Below are 20,494 nucleotides of genomic sequence, written 5' to 3' on the forward strand. Positions count from 1 at the left end.
CAAAATCAAGAAGAGCTTTTTCACCCAGTGTAGAGAATTGCACCCCTAGGGGTCAAAACAGACTTGGCTTTGGCCATAATTTTACCATTCCAGTAAAGATGTGCAAAGATCCAAAAATTCATTACATGAGTCACTTACTGAGGGGTCCTCCATAACCAATTATTTCCAATGGATAGAATTGCTGTTGCCATGCATCAGCTTCATCCCCTCAGTGGGTTTCTCAAAATGCATCTGAAATTATTTGAGAACATAGAACCATGCACCTGTTATGATTCAAAATTGCCATTTACATGTCATACCTGCATGTCCCTTCATAGGCAGGTGAGTTCAAACGGCATGTTGAAAGCCAATCCAGTTTTCACACTAGACCCCTGCACACTCAGGGTGGGGAACATACTCGGAAAACAAATGTCCAAAATCTCAGCATATACATCCTTCAAGTTCACTTCAAAATCCCACATGTTCACATTGGATTGGCCCATTGGTCCATCAAGTCAAGTATCCTATCTATGGCTGTGGCCAGTATCAGCTACCATCAGAAGAAGGTTTGCACAATGTAGGAAGTTACATAGTGGGCATTTATGGTACACACAGGGGAAGTCACTTTGCACTGTTAGAGGTTGACTTCAATTGAAATCTGAGTGTTTGTATCCCTCCCAAAAGCAGGGAGTAGTCAGAGATCAAAGCTTCTCCACAACAATAGAAGAAATATCCTGGGCAGAGAGGAAACTGCTACTTTTCTAGACTCTTCACATAAAGCACACAGATGAGAGGAAAAGGAAAAAATGAAGTGGGGAGGGATAGTTCAGTGGTTTGAGCATTGGCCTGCTAAACCCAGGGTTGTGAGTTCAATCCTTGAGGGGGCCATTTGGGGATTGGTTCCCCTTTGAGCAGGGGATTGGACTAGATGATCTCTTGAGGTCCCTTCCAACCCTAATAATCTATGGTTCTCTAAGTCTTACTGCTAGTCCTGAAAAGGTGTTTTGGATTTACTATAGAGCCAAGGACCTCACATTGTACTTGCACAAAAGACCAGACTTCTTGATGTAAGGATTCCTTCTTCTGGACTCAAAGCACCTTTAGTTAAAAGTCACCATTGCCTCTGAAAAGCAATTTTGGAATTAGTTCCCCTATCTCAGGGGTTCCCAAACTTGGTTTGCGGCATGTTCAGGGTAAGCCCCTGGTGGGCCGCGAGATGCTTTGTTTACCTTAGCGTCTGCAGGGATGGCCGCTCGCAGCTCCCAGTGGCCACGAACCAAGTTTGGGAACCTCTGCCATATCTGTACAAGAACCACACTGCGTCCTCGTGAGGAAAAGGTGTATTCATATAGCTTCAGAAAACTTTCTGTTCAAGGTGAGTTCCTCTTTCCACAGTTCCTGGGAAATAGTTCGCCAATCATTTTGTTCTAACTCCTGTCATTCCTTTGGAAAGATGTGGCATAAATGAGCATTCCTCAGATAAGTGATATAAAGAGGTATCTCAAGCATATGGAGTATACATACCAGTTATATCATGTTCATCTCATTCTATCCAAAATGCCAAGGTATTAGGGCCTCCGAGTTGCTTCAGGCAAGACGTTAAAATTCTACAAAAGTTGGTATGGTAGGCAGCTGGAAACTATTCACAGAAATCCCTAGGAACACTGGGGAAAAAGTGTATGAACCTCATCTCATGAAGATTTGTAAAGTTTCCATTCCTTTTTTTTAGAAGCATCCTTTGGTAGGAGGTGATCTGGGTTTGTTCACACATAATTTCTCCCTTTATCTGGGGGATGTCCATTCCTATCTGTTACCCTATTAGAAGAATAATTAAAGCTCTGATTCTTCTTTTCCTCCCCTACTTCTGAGACTCATTGCTTGCTACTTCCCATTAGTGATGAATGAGGAGAAAAGCTGCAACAGAATGAGAAATTTCTTACCTGATGATAATTTTTTTTCTGTGAGCAACTTCTCTCCTTCATCAAATTGAAAAATTTCTCTTATGGGAGACCTAGGCATATAATTGTTTTAAGGTTAATTAATACACTACATCAAGTTGTTGTCTTAATGCTAGTAATAGGTTAATGGAATGTTTCTACATCTTTGGAAGAACTCTTCTGATGGTCTGAGTTGAAGGATGGGGTTTAGTCATGGAGCTTCCAGTCACAACATTGGACTGCTTCCCAATTCCATATGTGTGGAGATATTAACCCATTAGTGATGAACGAGGGGGGAAGCTAATAACAGACAATTTTCAGATAAGAAATCTCTGATTCCTCTTTCTCCTGTCCTCTTTTCTTAATTTAATATGACTTTTATAGCTTTATAGTTGGATTTTTCTTATTACCTTATAAAGTAGCATTTTGGATTCATTCATGATCACTATGCCAAGAAATCAGTGGAAGAAACGAAGTATGTAATTATTCCATAAGCGTTTGTGTGACTATGTATAGTAACTATGATGTCACAGTAGCGCTGCTATGAGAAGGTTGTGTTCTGTTTTGAACTTAAAGCAGGAGTTCAGCCTCTTTAATTTATATGAAAAACAGTGCATCTGCACCAAATTTTCAGCCCATAATCTGAGTAAAGCTTGAATTTTCTGTGGTGTCTCAAAAAATTTTGGTTAATTAGTTTTTGAGTTCCAGTCAGCCAAAAATTGGCATCCCGAAAAGTTCTCATTCAGAATCTCATGATTTTTCAGATCCCTCTGCTTTGAAAACTACAATCTGTAAAAAGTCAAAAACATGGCTAGAGAGAGTTCAGTGAGCTCTGTGAGGTTGTGCAATGACTTTAAGAAACAAAAAGAAAAAGATATTAGCATTCTTTGCCATAGCTTGATCCTTATTGTGGTTAGCCAATGGGGAACAAGATTTATGATGACCAGGATACTTTTATAAAGTAGCAGCCACTGGTTTGATGACAACAAAGACCTTTGAAACAGTTCAATATTACAGTGACCAGGATCTTCAACATAGTAGCTATTGCTTTGTTGAAGCCTAAGAGCTGTTCAGTCTGTGTCATAACCAGGTCTCGAACCTGGGTCCTCAGGAGTTATAGGAGTGGCCACTCTCTAGCTCTCCACCTGAGAGCCTTTCTGACACTCTGAAGCCTAGCTCCTGTTTGAGGCTCTGCCTCTGAGGTTCTATTGGCAGAGTCCTGAAGCAGCTGATTGGTCCTCTGGCCCTACTGAACCCAGCAGCAAGAATAGGAAGTTGTCTGAACAACTGGGCTCCACCCTATTCCAGACTGTGTGCTTCCTCCTCCAACTCCCCTGACTTGATTTCCTGGCATTTGTTTTGTGGTTCTGATCTTCAGTTTGTCTCCTGCCTCTGACTTCCTGGTATGTTGCCCTGGTTTGACTCTGGTTTGGAGATCAGAACCATGAATCAGAGTTTGTCTCCTGCCTCTGATCTCCCAGTATCCTGACCCGGCCTGACTCCTGTCTTGTGACGGTGAACTCTGGTTACAACTACTAGGTCTGGCTGCCCATCACCTGGCCATGATGGCCTGTTTAGGAGTTGCTGGTTTGTTGAAGACTAGGAACTCTATGAAATTGTTCAGCTACTTCAGGAGTGAAGTGTCAAGGATCCTCTTCTTTGTGAAACTGTTCATCCAGCTCAGGAGTGTCCTGATCTTAGTGAAAAAATATGGCTAGCAATTTTGGAAATTTTTGTTTGTTAAGCTCTTCAGCCAGTTCAGGTGCAGAGTTCTTGAGCCAGCTCAACAGTTTTTTGAAGAACAAGAACTGTGAGCAAGCAACAGCAATTTTGATGACTATCAGGCTCTTTGTGAAAGGGCACAGATGGCTCCGAAGCAGATTCTGTCCTTCATGAAAGGATCGCTAACACAGTAATGGCTCCTTTCTTAATTTATGAGCATTATGTGTCATAACTGAAACCTTATGCACAGTGATCATCAGCTAATGGAGAACATGAAAAATCTTCATTTTTGCAAAGGAAAGCAAAAAACGTAGTGTCTGCAATATTTTGACTAGCTCTACTGTTGAACACTGTAGTAGAGCAGTATAATTTTTCCTACTATCACATGCCCCAAATAATGTGCTCTCCATCCTGAATTGGGGCTGATATGGTGGAGGAGTAGAAGTTTTCCTAGTCCAGCCGCATTTGTATTGCAATAGAAATTATCTCTGACAAAGCAGCAGCTATTTTCACAAAGGAAAGGAACTTTGTGACAGTGGTGCTCCTGGGCCAGCTTCAGGTTCCCAAAGATTCTGCTCTTTGTAAAAGGAGCAGTTCCAGGGATGAGGTGTGTTTCTAGGAGAAGGAGTAGAAGGTATGTATTGTTACATGTCTTAACTTCTAATATCCTTTCTTTTGTGGTTTTGTATTAGGTATGTTACTTAAGCAACCTTACCTGATACACAGTGTAGTGATTTTGTGTATTAATATATGTATTTTCCTTTGTGGGTCTGAAGTTTGTTCATAACTAAAATAATATCAATGGAAGATTCAGCATCTTAAGTTCTCAGAACAGAGATGGTAAGCTCAGAAATACAGATCCAGTCTTGGCACCTTGGAGGAATAGACGTAGTTCTAAATAATAGAGATGCTCTCCTGCTCAGATGGCTGAGTGCCTGCCAAGAGACAACCCTGAGCTACTGTGGTGGACAGCACAACATTTAGTATCCACAGCAAGGCCTGGCTACTCAACCTGCTGGCAGCAACAGCAGAAACAGTGCTTCAGCACTTTAAACATAGAGCCAGCTGTTCCCTTTAGCTCTTGTGTAAAGTGCTTGCTGTTTTACATAATGATCTGTCAGCAAAGAGAAACTGACTGGGATTGTGTGATCTTAGTCAGTTTTCCTTTGCTGTCTACTCTCCAGAGCATGGTACAGCCACAGTCCTCCATATGAAATGTAGAAGCACTTTGCACTTAGAAGGTCTGAAGAGGGGAACTGATTAAGCTGCTAGTCAGTTACTCTCCTCAGATCTTCCCTTTCTAAAGGGCTACTATTTGCTACTCCTGCAGAGATTCGTAAAATATGCAGAAAATAGGAGCCAGAAGGCCCCAAAAGATGGAGGGGGAGATAGGAGGAAAGATGACAAAAAAGGCATAAAAAGGAGTGGGAGGGAAAAGATTGAAGGGAATCAGTGATAAAGTTCCAAATTAAAAGAGAGACACCAAAAGTGGAGGGAAAGATTCTCATTATTGCCCCAATTTTTAAAATTCCCTTACTTTTAAGATTTTCATCCTTATGGTTGGGGGAGGGAGAGAGAGGAGCAGGGGCTTAATGTGTGGAGAGTGACTAACTGCCTGGATCCTTGTACGAAAGAATCCTGAGATCCACCTTGAACAACTGTTGTATTTGTTATCATAGATCTAAAAATCACAAGTTGGAGAAGACTCCTGTCTTTCTTACAGAGCTAGTGCTGTCTCTGTGCGTTGGTGCTGAAGAATGTCATTTGCGATAGCTAATTGGTATCTTTGTGGATGATCTTTTGTCAGGCTAGCCATTGATGAGCATGGGCTTCAGCAGCAAAAAATAGCTTTTGTTATGTTGTTGAGAGCAGCCATCGTAACGCTGTAGACAAGGCCGTGACAGCAAAGCTTTGGTCTTGGAAAAGAAAGAAGGGTAATTTCAAGTAGTTTACGTAAGCAGGCTTTTTTTTTTTCCCCCAAAAATTTTAAGAGGGTGGGGTGAGGATAGGAATACAACTAGAGCAGAAAAAAAATGTGCTGTTGTTTTTCATGATAATGTTAAGATGTTCTCTAGTTGAGAGAGTTTAACTTGAAACTGTTTATTTTGGGGACGTAAAGAAGGATTTGTTCGTAGGAATTTTGTAGTTGTTGTAAACAATGTATTTCAATAGGCATGGCTTCTCCTTTCTAAAGAACTGCAGAGTCAAAATGGCATCAGAATGGCATTTTTATTAGAGGCTGATTTCAAAGCAATAAGACAGTAAGAATCTAAGAGAACTATTTTTCTTGAGGGGAGAAAAGGAAGGTGAGGAATTCTCACTCGAGAGACAACTTTTTTCTAAGGCCCCAATCTTGCAGGCTCATGAATCTGCTCACATTGAACATAGAACTGTGAATCAAAACAACACATAGTTTTTTTTTGTTTTTTGCCTGGGCAGAGGCAGTCCAAATAATTCTTTTTTCAACAGCTTGTAACTTATTCACAAAACAAAATTCTTATGATCTACGGATGCAAGCACCCTTAGGGCAGAGTAAATGTGTACTTTACTAAAAACTTCAATAGAGGAGACTAAATGCAGGTAAAGCATTTCCACTTACCCATTACTTCACAGAAATACCGTTAAACATGTACTTTTAAAATCATAATCTCTTGATGGGAGAATTTTTATGACCACTGTGTGAAAGTGGCTAATGCAGTACTCAGGGATGTCAATCAGCTGTTGCAGAAGCAGCACACTATCTGGAACTTGAATATTGGTGTGAGGAATTGCTTCTCAGATACTTGATTGTAAAAATTTATTTGTTATTCTGCACAAGCATGTGGTTAATTCGGAATTCTAAACAGCTCCGTTTATTAAGGGAAATTAAACCACACAAAATGTACTGTAACATGACAATAAGGTGAGTCTAAAGCAGTGAATGTAAACCAACCGGTAAGGCTCATTTTCCACCATTCTTGTATGCCGTTCCTCAGAACTCATGCTCTGACCACTGGCTTGTCTCCTGCCCACGACTCCAGTCCTGCCTGTTGATTCTGTTCTGGTTCCTGACTCTTGGCAATGATCATTGGCTTGCCTCTTGACCATGCCTCTGGTTCTGCTCCTACTACTAGGCCAGATTCTTGTTCCAACCACAAGGTCACACCGGCTACACCCCAGTGTGTGACATCTACTGGGAGATTGAGATGGGAAGAAAGCAAAACTCTTGTGATATTGCTCCTTTGTAGAGTGAGGTCTTGAAGGCTTACCCTGCTCAGTTGTTCTCTTGTCTTCTAGAAGGTGGAGGATGCTCTGGTTTGTTAGACTAGACTTTTTTTTTAAATTTAAAATGCCCCATTTAAGGCATTTTCCAGAGACATCTCCTTTCAGTCCAAATGTAAGGTGTTTGGTCTGAGATATTTCATAGTAAGAGGAGTTAATGTTTGCACTCCTTGCACTAGTGGGAACATTCTGCAAGCAGGTGACCCTGTAGCTGTGCTATATTCTGCCATCTATAGTTAGCAGGAACGGTCCTGCGAGGAGGTGGCACTCCATTTGTGGTGTGGTGTAGTGTGTTTTCTTTCTCTTGGACAGATATGAGGCTGGAGTCTCGTTGACCAGGACTCCTTAGTTCTGATTAGGCATCAGTGAGTTACACATGTAATTTATGTTTCCATTGTGTGCGTGCCTCATGTAATTTGTGGCCAGTTGGGCCTAAATTCTAGCATTGAATTGGCACTCAGCTGTAGTAGACTGGATTTTTTTATGTAGTTTGAGGCATAGTCAAAAATAAACAGTTTCATTTAAAATATGGAAACAAAATCAGTAATGTATTTCTTGCGACGTTTGTTTTGCTCTAGTCCTACATTTCTGCATTCCAGTTTGTGACAGACTTTTGTGTTGACAATAAATAACTTAGTTTAAATTGACTGGGAGAAGATGGAGGTTTTGGCAACTGGCTAGGGGACAGTTAGGCCTTTCTGGCAACTAGAGACATGTGGGAAGTGGATTGGGATTGTGGGAGAAGCACATTATCTGGATGCTTTGTTTAAAATGATCAGCACTGAAATCATTAATAGTGCAAATCTGCCTTGTAAAATTATCAAGAAAAGTTGCCAGCCCATTCAGAAACCTACTAGTCCAACTTTACTGTAAACAGCAGCATACTCCTGCTCATCCAGACTGACAGATGGCATGCACATACCTTGTTTTGATTTGGGCTTATTCTCATACATCCCTACCCTACGGTTTTCTCATATGTACTCTTTACACCATACTGACTCTTGTACTTTGCAGCTTTCTGTTCCAAACCGGATAGCTACACCCACTCTGTCATCCATGCACTGTTCAACCCCCAAGCTTAATCACTGTTCTGGTCACTTCCCCCCACACACCCCTCCCCGGCCCTTCCATCATCCAGTCTCTTCCCCTATCATAAATTCCCTTCCCCCTCCAAATGGCTTCTCACCCCACATCAGTGAATCCAGTCTCTTTCACAGCAATTCATCGGTTCCCTTTTTCTTTCCTCCTTCCCTTCCAGATCATCAGTTGTCATCCCTGCTCTAAGCTATTCTCTCGACAGCGGCTCTTTAAAGCTCTAGAAGTTACCTTAGGACCTCTACCCCTGTTTGGCCACAAACCTTCCCCATGCTGATGGGTTCTTCAGTTCTCTTGCAGGGTGCTTCATTTGCTACTGTGATGTTTGATCCCTCTCTAGAAGGGGTTATCCGATATTTTAGTTTATGTTGGTGTTTGTTCCCCAGTTACTTTGTTTGGTATTTATCTAGTTTTCATGAAAATGCCTGTTATGAGTAAGCGCATTGTTTTTGCCATATTGCGCGCATAGTATTTCTAATGCATTGAGAGCCTGGTCACTAATGCCATGTTGCATGAATTAAGTTTTTTGTGCTAAAGTGCTTTAATTCTAGGACTGCCATGAAACCATGTGTCTGAGGATGTATTTTACAGTATAGTACAAGAGAATCAAGTTGCCTTCCACTCTAGAAGCTTCAGAGGATTTCCTGAGAACCACTTAGTCTTCATTGCTGTCAGAAAGGAAATCCTCTTATCTGGACAGTGCAATAAATAGTTTGCCTCCTGTACTAGAAACAGAAAAAAATGCTCTTAACCTTTGTCTTTTTACTGTAGTTTTTTGTATTTCAAATAACTGCTTTCTTGGCTAATAAAAAATCGCCTACAAAGGTGCTGTGTGACTTTTTTTAATAAGTGGTTTGTTGTGCATTTATTATTTGCAGGTAACAGTAAACAGTCCTAAAGATTTGCAAACGTAATCTGGTATGTGTATATTTATACCCCTCATGTCTATCAAAGTAGGTTGGAGGGACTATAAAGGCTGTTGACAACGCTTTTTTATGTTCTGGGAACTGGGTGAGAAACTGGCAGTTTCAGGTTGCAGAGCAGTGTAATTGATTCAGAGCCGTGATTGAAAGCTGTGGAAGTAGTGATTTTCCTTCTGGTTGCACTAGACATTAGCCAGGGAGTGCAAGACTGCTGCTTGTCCTGTTTTCCTATTTACTGTAAAGACAGACGTTCTGTAGCTTAAAAAATAATAAACTGATTTTTTTAAACTTAGGACTCTGTTTTTACCTGTACCCTGCAGTGTTTTCCCTTAAAAGAAGAAATCTCAAACTTGTAAGAACCACATCAAATCACATCATTGCTTTTAACTCACTTCTGAAGATCTGGGACCAGATGTTGCTCACATCTGTGTTTACAAAAAAAAATCATTTCAACCATTTTTATTAAAGGAGAAAATGATCATTTAGAGCTTTGTTTTGGATAGTTCAGCATTGGAGAAAATTCTTTCCTGGCATTTAAAAAAGAAAAAGAAAAAAAGAGGGAAGGGGCAAACAACTTTCCGTGCTCTAAAGCAAGCAGCATAATACACAACAGATGAATGTTTACAGCTCTTAGGATCTACTGGTTTATAGAGGATTGCCCTGGAATTTTTGTATCAGAATGGCTGTTCTTTGCTTTGAAGTTAAGGTTAATATTGGTAGTTTGTAACAAAAGACTTTATTTAAGGAGAATGTAAAGCTAGGAATTTGAATGTACCTCCGATTCTGAATAATTCTTTGCATTTAATGAATGTCTACCAAGTTGGCAGAAGAGGGACTACTGGTAGACAGAGAGGGTAAGATAACTTGCTTCCAGAGTCTTCTCTGCAATTTACCAGTTGGGGAATGAGTTTTCTGTCGCTGTCACTAATTGAACTAATGAAAACAACTGGCATCTACTTCTGTAACAAGTTTATATTGAAAATGACAACACAATTTCAGGCACCATGTACAAATTCATATCATTTTCAGTCTGGCGAAATAGGACTCTGTAAGGAAATGGACACCAACTGTGCTGTGACTTGCTACATTTCTAAGGGCTTGTCTACACATACAGCACTGCAGCGGCACCAATGCCGCTGCAGTGCTTAGTGAAGATGCTATCTATGCTGACAGGAGAGCATCTCCCACCGGCGTAGGTACTCCACCTCCCCAAGAGGCATATCGACGGGAGAAGCCCTCCTGTTGACATAGCATTGTCTATACGAGGGATTTGGTCCGTATAACTGCATTGCTCAGGAGTGTGGATTTTCTATACCCCTGAGCGACGTGGTTATACTGACATAAGCCTGTTGTGTAGACCAGGTCTCAGGCAGCATTACAAATTTTATTGGCCAAGATTTTCACAAGTGACTAATGATTTTGGGTACTTCAGTTCTGGGTCCCAATTTGAGCTACCTTAAAGCGGCCTAGATGTTCAGAGACTGGGTGTTGAGCACTTTTTAAAAGTCACGCCTCTTTAATATAACTTAAGTTGCACACCCCAGAGTAGTAGTTACTTGAAAATATTGGCTATTCACTTTATATTCATAAAAAAAGATGACCCTCTCATACTGGATTGTTTTGGTATGTGCGGGGTGGTGGTGGTGGAGTATAAAATGTCCAAACCTGCTTTTGTAGGTTACTTTTAAAAAGGTAATTAAAACAGAAGCATTTTCTTCAAACACGCATCGCAAATATGCCAGCATCACAAATGTTGTGAAGAGGTTGCCACAGAACAATTTTCTTTTCTGGTTAGTGTGGGATGGTTCTGTATTGTCGTCCTCTCTACCCTTTGATGTCATATTGGGGAGTAGGGATAAAAGGTTGATACATTTGGAGGGAGATCCTGGTATGATTAAAGAAGTGATGTGGCTCTATAGTAGATTTTGCCCTCAATGGATCAAACTCCTACTGACTTGCATGGGAATTGCTCTGAGGGCAGAATTGGGCCCACATTATTATGAATAAGGATTTTAATGACATTTTAGGCAGGATAGCTATAAATACATAAGGAGCAAGGGAAAGTCAAAGGCAAGTCTTGGTCCTCTACTTAGGGGGGAAGAAGAGCTAATAACAGATGATGTCAAGAAAGCTAAGGCGTTTAATGCTTATTTTGCTTCAGTGTTCTCTAAAAAGACGAATTATGACCACATTCTTAGCACAATTAATATTAACAACAAGGGGGAAGGAACGCAAGGCAAAATAGAGAAATAATACGTTAAAATATTTAGATAACTTAGATGTATTCGGTTAGTACTTAAGAAACAAGCTGAAGCAATGTCAGAACTGTTAGTAATTATCTTCAAGAACTCATGGAGGATGGTGAGGTCCTAGAGGACTGGAAAAGAACAATCATAGTACGTACCTATCTTTAAAAATGGGAACAACGAGGGCCCAGAAAATTATAGACCAGTCAGCCTAATTTTCCTGCCTGGAAAGATACTGGAACAAACTATTACATAATTTATAAGTACCTGATGGAGAATAGGGTTATAAGGAATAGCTTGCATGGATTTATCGAGAGCAAATTATACCAAAGCAACCTAATTTCCTTCTTTTACAGGGTAACTGGCTTAGTGGTTGGGGGGAAGCTGTAGACATGATACATCTTAATTTTAGTAGGGCTTTTGACACAGTCCCACATGACATTCTCATAAACAGAGTGGAGAAATGTGGTCTAGATGAAATTACTGGAAGGTGGGTGCACAACTGGTTGAAAGACTGTACTCAGAGTAGTTATCAATGATTTGCTGTCAAATTGGGAGAGCATATCTACTGGCATCAGTACATAGTGGGTCAGTCTTGGATCCGGCACTGTTCAATGTTTTCCTTCGTGATTTAGATAATGCAGTTAGGAAGTTAGTGTGCTTGTAAAATCTGCAGACAGTACCAAGCTGGGAGGAGTTGCAAACACTTTGGAGGCCGAGGTTAGAATTAAAAATGACCTTGACAAATTGGAGAATTGGTCTGAATTCAACAAGATGAAATTCAATAAAAACAAATGCAAAGTACTTCACTTAGGAAGGAAAAATCAAATGCACAACTACAAAATGGGGAATAACTGGCTAGGTGATAGTACTGCTGAAGAGAATCTGGGGGTTATAGTGGATCACAATTTGAATATGTCAGCAATGTGATGCATTTGCAAAAAAGGCAAATATCATTCTGGGGTGTATTACCAGGAGTGTGGTATGTAAGACATGGGAGGTAATTGTTCCACTCTGCTTAGCACTGGTGAGGCCTCAGCTGGAGTATTCATAGATTCATAGACTCTAGGACTGGAAGGGACCTCGAGAGATCAAGTCCAGTCCTCTGCCCTCATGGCAGGACCAAATATTTTCTAGACCATCCCGGATAGACATTTATCTAACCTACTCTTAAATATCTCCAGAGATGGAGATTCCACAACCTCCCTAGGCAGTTTATTCCAATGTTTAACCACCCTGACAGTTAAGAACTTTTTCCTAATGTCCAACCTAAACCTCCCTTGCTGCAGTTTAAGCCCATTGCTTCTTGTACTCTGTTCGTTCTAGGACACCTTTAAGAAAGATGTGGACACATTGGAGAGAGAATATAAATGAGAGCAACAAAAATGATAAAAGGTTTAGCAAACCTGACCTATGAAGAAAGGTTAAAAAAAAACTGGGCATGTATAGTCTTGAGAAAAGAAGACTGAGGAGGGAACTTGCTAAGTCTTCAAATATGTTAAGGGCCATTATAAAGATTACTCTGATCAATTGTTTTCCACTGAAGGTAGGACAACAAGAAATGGGTTTAATCTGTAGCAAGGGAGATTTAGGGTAGAGATTAAAAAAACCTTCCTAACTCTAAGGGTAGTTAAGTTCTGGAATAGGCTTTCCAAGGAGATTGGAATCCCTGTCATTGGAGATTTTTGAGAACAGTTTAGACAAACACCTGTCAAGGATTGTCTAGGTTTAGGTGGTCCTGCCTCAGTATAGGGGGCTGGACTAGATGATCTCTTAACATCTCTTCCAACCCTACGTTTCTGTGATTCTGCAGCTGAAATTTCACTCTTGTACTATGATGCAGCGAACTGGCGAAAAGCAGGTTCATACATGTTAGTATGGAATAATTTAAAATATTGTTTTAAAATGTTTTTATTAAAGTTGTGATGTAAAACTTTCACATGTTGAGACCTAAGACCTTTGCAGCATTTGCTGAATTTATCATAAAGTTCAAAGTCACAATGTTATAGTGGTAAGAAACCTTTCTTGAGGCATTTTCAGCTGTTGTATTTACATAACATCTGCAGTAGCGTAATGTTTTCATTTATGAGGCCGTCTCACAAGAAAGTTAGAGCACAAAGTTATGAGAGTGCTTGGGATAGCAACAATTTTCAAATCACTAATATTAATTGAGGGGAAAACTCTCTTCATATATAGTTTAAATGAAGGAGGGAACACCTGATTTTAGTTATTTAGGATAATATTTTCCAATAAGCATAAAAGTGTTAAGGGCCCAATTTATTTTGAAAGTCTATAAGTTGGGCATGCAGCTCCCATATACCAATTTGAAAACCCCATCCTTCATCAATTTACAATTGTCCACTTGCTTTGGGCTTCTGTCACTGATTTCATGTAGTACAAGTGGCCAGTTTAGTTTTTTGGGTTTTTTTTTTTGTTTTTTGTTTTTTTTATTCAGGGAATTTTGTCTTTTTCTGGAACACTGATGATTCCTACCCTTGTTTGTTTTAACCGTTTTGTTCCCCACAAAGGCCCTGTATTGTGATAATCTACCATCTCATCAAAGGGAACTGACTGAACTTTCATCAAAACCCAACAGCCATACGAGAATTCCTTTCCTTCTAGTATCGATGTTCGTTCTCTGCTCTTCTCAATACCCAGATGTCTGGGAGTGCGAGATCAGTCTAGGGATACTCAAGTGTCTTGAAAATTATTAGGGAGCAGTAACCACAAAGACACCACCGGACTGACCCTCAACATTTTATTTTATATTTTGCTGCTATAAGCTGTCTCTCAGAATGATAAAACTGTCTGATTTTCCACACAGTACATTGGAAACTAGTCAAATCAGCAGTTGCCCATAGTTGATTAAACTTGGGGGGATGATCTTCCTTCTCCAGCATAATCCTTGAGCACATGATAACATTCCACTTTCTCTCTGCAGAGTGTTTTATAATGATCTAGGAAGATCAGTTTCTGCCCCTGCAAATTCTGTCATTCCTAGTTTAGGCATCTATTTTGTCTAGTTATTCTGGCTAATGGGTATAGTAAGAGTGTGGTTATGTTTTCAAAAGATGTCAATAAAAATAAGAGCCTAAGCAAAAGTACAAATGATTTTGTGCACGCTCTAGTACTTCATAGTGGAGACCTGATAATATTGGCATTTCATTAGTTCTTTCTATTCATAGATCTCAAAGTGCTTTCCAAAGGTGGGTAAACTCTATAATCCCCATTTAACATATGGGAAAACGAATGCACCTAAGTTTACATGTCACCCACAAGGTTATATGTTGGGTGAGTTAGTGCCAGGAACAAAACCCTAGTGTGGCTCCCAGCCTGGTGCCCTATTCACTAGACCACGCTGCCTCTTTGATAACAGAAAATATTTTCTTAATCATAACTTTCAGAGGATTCAAGGCCCATTTGACTGTGATGGAGAAATTCCTGTGATGACAAGAGAAAAATCAAATCATCTTACTCCAGTGATTTCACCAACTTAATAGCAAACATCTGTTGCTGCTGCAAATTAAAAAAAAAAAAGTTTGCTGAAAATTACTGTAATATTTTTAGCTCTTCTCTGTGAAGCAATTAGTAGAGAAAGGGCTGGATTGGAGCGCATAGTCAGAATTAATTAACTGTGGTGACAATTTGCACACACGCACAATGAAAACAATAGGAAAGTGCGGTACATCGCCTCTGTAAAGTTGGCGGGGTGTAATCCTCTGAAAAGTGATTTGTTAACAAACCAATATAACCAATACTATACTTCAGATACAATTAAAAGCAGAACTTGAATTGGAGTGGACGTTCAGTGAATATTCATCTTAACTAAATTTTATATTGCTTTTATTTAGATGAAAATACAGGAGATGGTGAACTAGATCTTAGTGGAATTGACGACACTGAAATAGATAGGGTAAGATATATTTTTATTCTTTCTATCTACAGTCTGATCTTAGAAGAAAAATATTGTCTTATGTGGTTTATCTTCCCATGCCCCAACCTCCCACTTTGATGGAACTTGGTTATAATGCACATAGATGGTCAGGAGTTAAAGCCCATGATTATGGGAATCTGGTACCAAAACTAATGCACATGGCCAATCTGTTACACTCTAGCTCATTTGCTGCAAGATATTATAAAATCATAGTATGTTGTTACTGCTGCCATTTCTCATGATGTTGGAGTAATTGTTGTTGGAAATGTATTTTATTTTAGAGAGGAAGGACCTTACGTTCCATTTAGTATTACATGCATGACGTAGTTACTTGTTGAAGATATGTTCAAGGTGTGGTGCTGCCCTGGAAAGAGACTGTAAAATGGGATTCTTGGCTCCTGTGTTGTCTCAATGATTTCCATAACCCTTCCTCAGTTTATTTTATTTGCCTGTGTGACAGTAAAGTGTAGTAGAGCTGGGCGAATAACTGATTTTTGGTTAGCTGTTAGCCCCAGAAAACTGGGGGCAGAGGGGAGACGCTTTGATTTGGGTTAAATCGAAGCCTTTTTTGAATTTTTGACCTGTCAAAACATTCAGAAATATTTTATTTTGGGTCAAACAAAACATTTTGTTTTGAATTTTGGCATTGTAAACATTTTAAAAATAAAAGCAAAGGAAATGGAGAACTAGAGGAGGGGTGGTGGTAGCCCCACCCCCTTTTAATGCCAGTAGCCCAGTGAGTAGGATGTCCACATGAGGGTCAAGAGACTTGGGTTCCAGCCTCTGCTCCTGAGTGGGGATTCAAACCTGGGTCTGCGGCAAAGACATAGTGTATTCTGTGCTGGGCATCTCTCCTGTTGGAGCTGTTCCACTTTGTATAAACAATTAAATATTCATTGAAGCAGGGTCTTGTACCTAGATCTCTCCTCTCCCAGGAGAGTGCCTGGGTTACTGAGCTATAGAGTCTCTCACATGCTCTCTGGCCCAGCCTAGTCAAGTATTTCATACAAAGTGAAACCGCTTCAGCAGGAAAGATTGAGAGCCCCATCCTACAATTGCTAATAACATGGTGGTGAGGGCACTCACCTGGCAGTAGGGAGGCCTGGGTTCAAATCCCTACTCTAGAGCAGGAATTTAAAATGGGTCTCCCCCATCCCACATGAGTGCTCTAACCTCTGGGCTATTGAGCATATAGGGTGAATGGTGCCTAACTTGCCTTGTGAATCTTGCCTGAAAAACCAAAATGGTTCATTTCCATAATGTGAAAAAGGACCTGTTTTGACATTTCTGAATTTTTTTTTTCATTTTCACCAAAACACTTGACATGAATTCGTGAAATGTTTCAGGTGACCCAAATCTGCCTTTCTTGGAGGCGGGCAAAAATTTGGGCCAAACATTTCTCCCAGTTTTAGGCCCAGGCTAGGAAGCCCTTGAGCAAAGTCCTGTGCAAACTGTGAAAGAGTTCCTGCCTCACAGCCTAAACATACAAGATAGACAAATGGTGGCTGAAAGGGAAACAGGCACTGAAGTGAAGTGACGTGCTCAAGGTCACACTGCAGGTCAGTGTCTGAATCCAGGTCTCCTGGCTCCCAGGCTAGTGCCCTCTCCACTAGACCATGCTAAGCTTACAAATAAAAAGTGCAGTTAAAACAAAACAAAACCCGGTGCTATAAATTCCTCTTCGTGTCCTGAAATAACTGAAAACAATTGGGTTTCATACATGTAACTGAGAATATAATTTGATCTGCAGAATCTTTATTTTTGGTGGTGGATGAGCAGGAAAGAGCCCCGCTTGACTTTTAGCACCCAGGCTGAGTCTGCCAAGCAGGCAGTTAGGAAGAATATGGAAAGGAGTGAATGTGCTATGGAAATAACAGAAACAGTAAATACAAAACCCCTCCATGCCAATTTCAGTTACTCATCAGAATAGATCCATAATTTAAACAGAAGCTGGGAAGGAACAAACCCATCTTCTCTTCCTGCTAGACTCTGCAGTGAAGCCATAACTCTGATGCAAGCAGGGTGAATAGTTGAGCTATGAGTGAGTGTGTTTTCATTATTATGACCCAAATTTAATACACACCAATGAAACTGAGAAAATATTGGCCAGGTAAATGGGTATTAGAACAAATGGTTTTTTTCCAAGTTTGTTCCAATGTGAAAGACGACTCCTTGCATCAGTTTCATTAGAGTTGAATTATTTTTCTCATAAACTACTTGAGTGTATATTTTATTTTGAAAAAAATCTGAAATGGTAAAAGGAATAAATTGCTAGAGAATCAAGCTGTTTTATTAGCTCTTACATACAATACTTGGCTCTACTCTTTTAATTCATCCACAAAATACTTTTTAAAAAATGGTCATAAAAAGATGATTGGTAATGGCTTGATCCAGTTTCTCCTCACAATTTTACCCATGTTCCTCATTCCCAACCTGCAAGTAGGAACCAGTGTTACACAAAGACTAGTTGTGCTGAACCTAATATTGGATTGGTATTGTAATCTGCATAACTGAAAGCTAGGATGAGATTCATCATGCCACTTTCTGGACCACATTTTGGTCTGTTCCCCTGCCCCACACAACTCCAGTGACTTGAGTGAAACTGAATGAGTAGAACTGAATATATAATTTGAATGAATTCAGATCTCCAAAGTGGAAGGACTAAAATACTAACTTATTGTTCTAGCTAATGTTTGTCGCTTCTTTCTTTACTATCCCATTATTTCCCGTTGAACAAACTTTCCTTCATTAATCTAGTTCTAAAAATAAGGTTGAATGTGAAATGCTCTTACCTATATTTTTTCACTGTATTTTGCCTACGATTTTTCAGGTTAGTAGCTGAAAATAAATGAACTTAATTTTGTTTTTAGTATATACTTGATGAAACGGAAGCTCAAATAAAAGCAGAACTGTGGATGAAAGAAAATGCGGATTATTTGAAGGAACAAAAGGGTAAGAAGCATAACAACTGCAATGCTCTCTCTGGTTACATGTCACAAAAAGCAATCTGATACCTGTCCTTCATGCTGGCTACCTTTTTGTCATCTTTCAGAGAAAGAAGCAAGAATAGCAAAAGAGAAGGAGCTTGGGATTTATAAGGAACACAAGGTATACGACTTAAATATTCCAATTGTGCTTAACAGTGTCCATTTGCAAATTTACTGGAAACTCATATTTCTTAGTCAAACTGCTCTTACAGTGGTTTAGAATATGTTGGGGGCAATCCAAGCAATAATTCAGTTCTCCACTAGCCTAACAATAGCTTTTTATCATACCCCTAAACATTAATTAAACTGTGCTGCCGCACAGCTTTTCAGATAGTGAGTGTAACATTTTCCTGCCTGAGCATTGTTTACATCTCTAGCCCAAGACTGTACTTTAAAGCCCCCCTGAACTCTGTTAGGTAGGGAACTTCTGTACATTGCGGTTGTGGCAATTTTTTTTTGCATGGAACAGTCATTTGCATTTATGATTGCTATCCTCGGTGATTACTTTGTTTAAAAATGATTCTTAAAATGTTCCTGATTTTTTTGAAAAGACATTCATGTTGTATTTGTTCTGAGTTTGCTACAACTGCAGCACTTTTGTATGTTGTTGCAGTAATGGTTTCTGTACGAAGAGGTGAACAAATCTCCATTACAGCAACTTGAAGGGATATTATTGTTCTACCTTTCATAAAGCATGTGACATTTATGTTAACAAGTGGCTTGTCCTCTCTGAGTTTAGCAGTTTAAAGCAGCCTAATTGGCCACATAGTCACAATTTACAGCATTAATATTTTGTGTAATTGACCAAGTGACAAGGCAGTCTGTGCATAATTTTCCCCATGCAGCTAAAATCTACATTAGTTTTTGGTGTGTTTTCCATCAGTCTCTTTTTAACAGACCAATGAAAGACACCATTTCCCAAGATATTTAAACAATAAAAAGTAAACCCGACAATGAAAGACTGTTTGATGCTTGAGAGTTTCTCATTCAGGCTACATTCATACAAATGGTATTGCACAAGTAATTTTCAAAACTGTGCGTAACCCTCTGGCACAGAAACAGCCCAAACACCCACCTTTTTGTTCTGACAACATTGAATTTTTCTCTAACTCTCTACTGTTGCTGACAACTTTAGGCTAGAACTTGATTAACATAGTGCCTGCGATTTTCAAGGTAGCATTTGACCCATGGAGATAAATAGAACAGCTATTATGCATTCAAAAATAATTCACTTACAGATTTAGATGTTAAACCGTCCTTTGAGAATGAAAATGTTGGGCAAGACTTCAAAGTTATTCCCTACTCCTTTAGAATGGGGACATGGGACCTTTCTTCACCTGAACAGTTGCCAGATACACTCAAAGATCTTTCTGTCTATAACATCTCATCTAGTTCTGGGCTGCAGTGTGTCAGGTAGTGTGGGGAGACAAGGCCCTGCACCCCCCACTTCCTGTGATTCACCATGACTCTCAGCCAGCCAGTAAAACAGAAGGTTTATTAGCCAATAGGAGCACAGTCCAAAACAGGTCTTGCATGTACAGACAACAGGACCCCCTCAGTCACGTCCATATTGGGGGCAGGGAGCTTGGACCCCGGCTCTGGGTCTTCCTCCGTTTCCCCAGCCAGCTCCAAACTGAAGCCCCCTCCAGCCATCTCACCCAGCCTCCCCCCGGCTCCTCCTCCAGCCTTTGTCCCGTTTCCCCGGGCAGAAGGTGTCACCTGGCCCAATCCCCCTCCAGGTTACATGCTCAGGTATCATTCCTCAAGTGAAGTCACACCTTGATATCCCATCACCAATGCAGACAGTCCCAGTAACACTCCCACAGAACATTCCCAGGTCAATCCACCCCACTCCCTACTCTGTCACACAGTGTCAGTCAAAAACTTCGACTTGCAACTTTTGACCTACACAAGACTACCTCAAACTGAACATCACCGACATCACTGCAATGCCTAGCATCTAAGTGGAATGTGTAATTGCTCAGAGGCCAGCATTAATTCCAATCCCTTTACCCACTGATTGCCAACTCTGTAATACAGTTGGCCTTCTTCACTGAATCATGGAGCAAGAGTCCTATGGTGCTCCCCAAAATAGTATTGCTTTAATTTTGAGCCTCACTTTGCAGAAATTAACTATAGGGAGAGTTATAACCCAATATGGGTCTAGTTATAAACAAGTATTGTGGGGGAAATGTATATTTACTTTTTGGTTAATTTTATAAAATGTATTGGGAGCCCCTCTCCTGTCACTGGAACAACCCTGTCCCCCTGTAGATGACGTTTGGGAAAGAAGCTATGTTTCTCTTTGGTAACAATGCAGAAACTATGGGATTAATTTAGCAGAGCAATCATAATGACATGTGGTGGCATTTGACAAAAGATACAAAAGCTAACACCTTATCTCTTGAAA

At 40.1% G+C, this 20,494-nt stretch overlaps 1 protein-coding gene and 1 long non-coding RNA gene across 6 annotated transcripts in view; one reads left to right on the forward strand and one right to left on the reverse strand.

Moving 5' to 3' along the window:
* BRF1 (BRF1 RNA polymerase III transcription initiation factor subunit) overlaps nucleotides 1-20,494 on the forward strand; it is a 219,292-nt gene that overhangs the window by 142,481 nt on the left and 56,317 nt on the right. For 3 of the 5 annotated variants that reach the window (XM_039534921.1, XM_039534923.1, XM_039534925.1), the window contains 4 exons: nucleotides 14,349-14,369; nucleotides 15,015-15,076; nucleotides 17,968-18,049; nucleotides 18,150-18,205. In XM_039534921.1, the coding sequence (XP_039390855.1) occupies nucleotides 14,349-14,369; nucleotides 15,015-15,076; nucleotides 17,968-18,049; nucleotides 18,150-18,205 (221 nt within the window). The remainder of the gene's footprint in view (nucleotides 1-14,348; nucleotides 14,370-15,014; nucleotides 15,077-17,967; nucleotides 18,050-18,149; nucleotides 18,206-20,494) is intronic. The other 2 variants (XM_039534922.1, XM_039534924.1) reach the window with 1 other exon arrangement.
* LOC120403618 lies at nucleotides 1,541-2,405 on the reverse strand. The gene is made up of 3 exons (XR_005597617.1): nucleotides 2,327-2,405; nucleotides 1,920-1,990; nucleotides 1,541-1,643 (listed from the first exon to the last, which is right to left on the reverse strand). It is a non-coding gene; the product is annotated as an uncharacterized LOC120403618 (long non-coding RNA).

The sequence above is a fragment of the Mauremys reevesii genome, linkage group 4 (genome assembly GCF_016161935.1).
Source record: "Mauremys reevesii isolate NIE-2019 linkage group 4, ASM1616193v1, whole genome shotgun sequence".
Lineage (NCBI taxonomy): Eukaryota > Metazoa > Chordata > Testudines > Geoemydidae > Mauremys > Mauremys reevesii.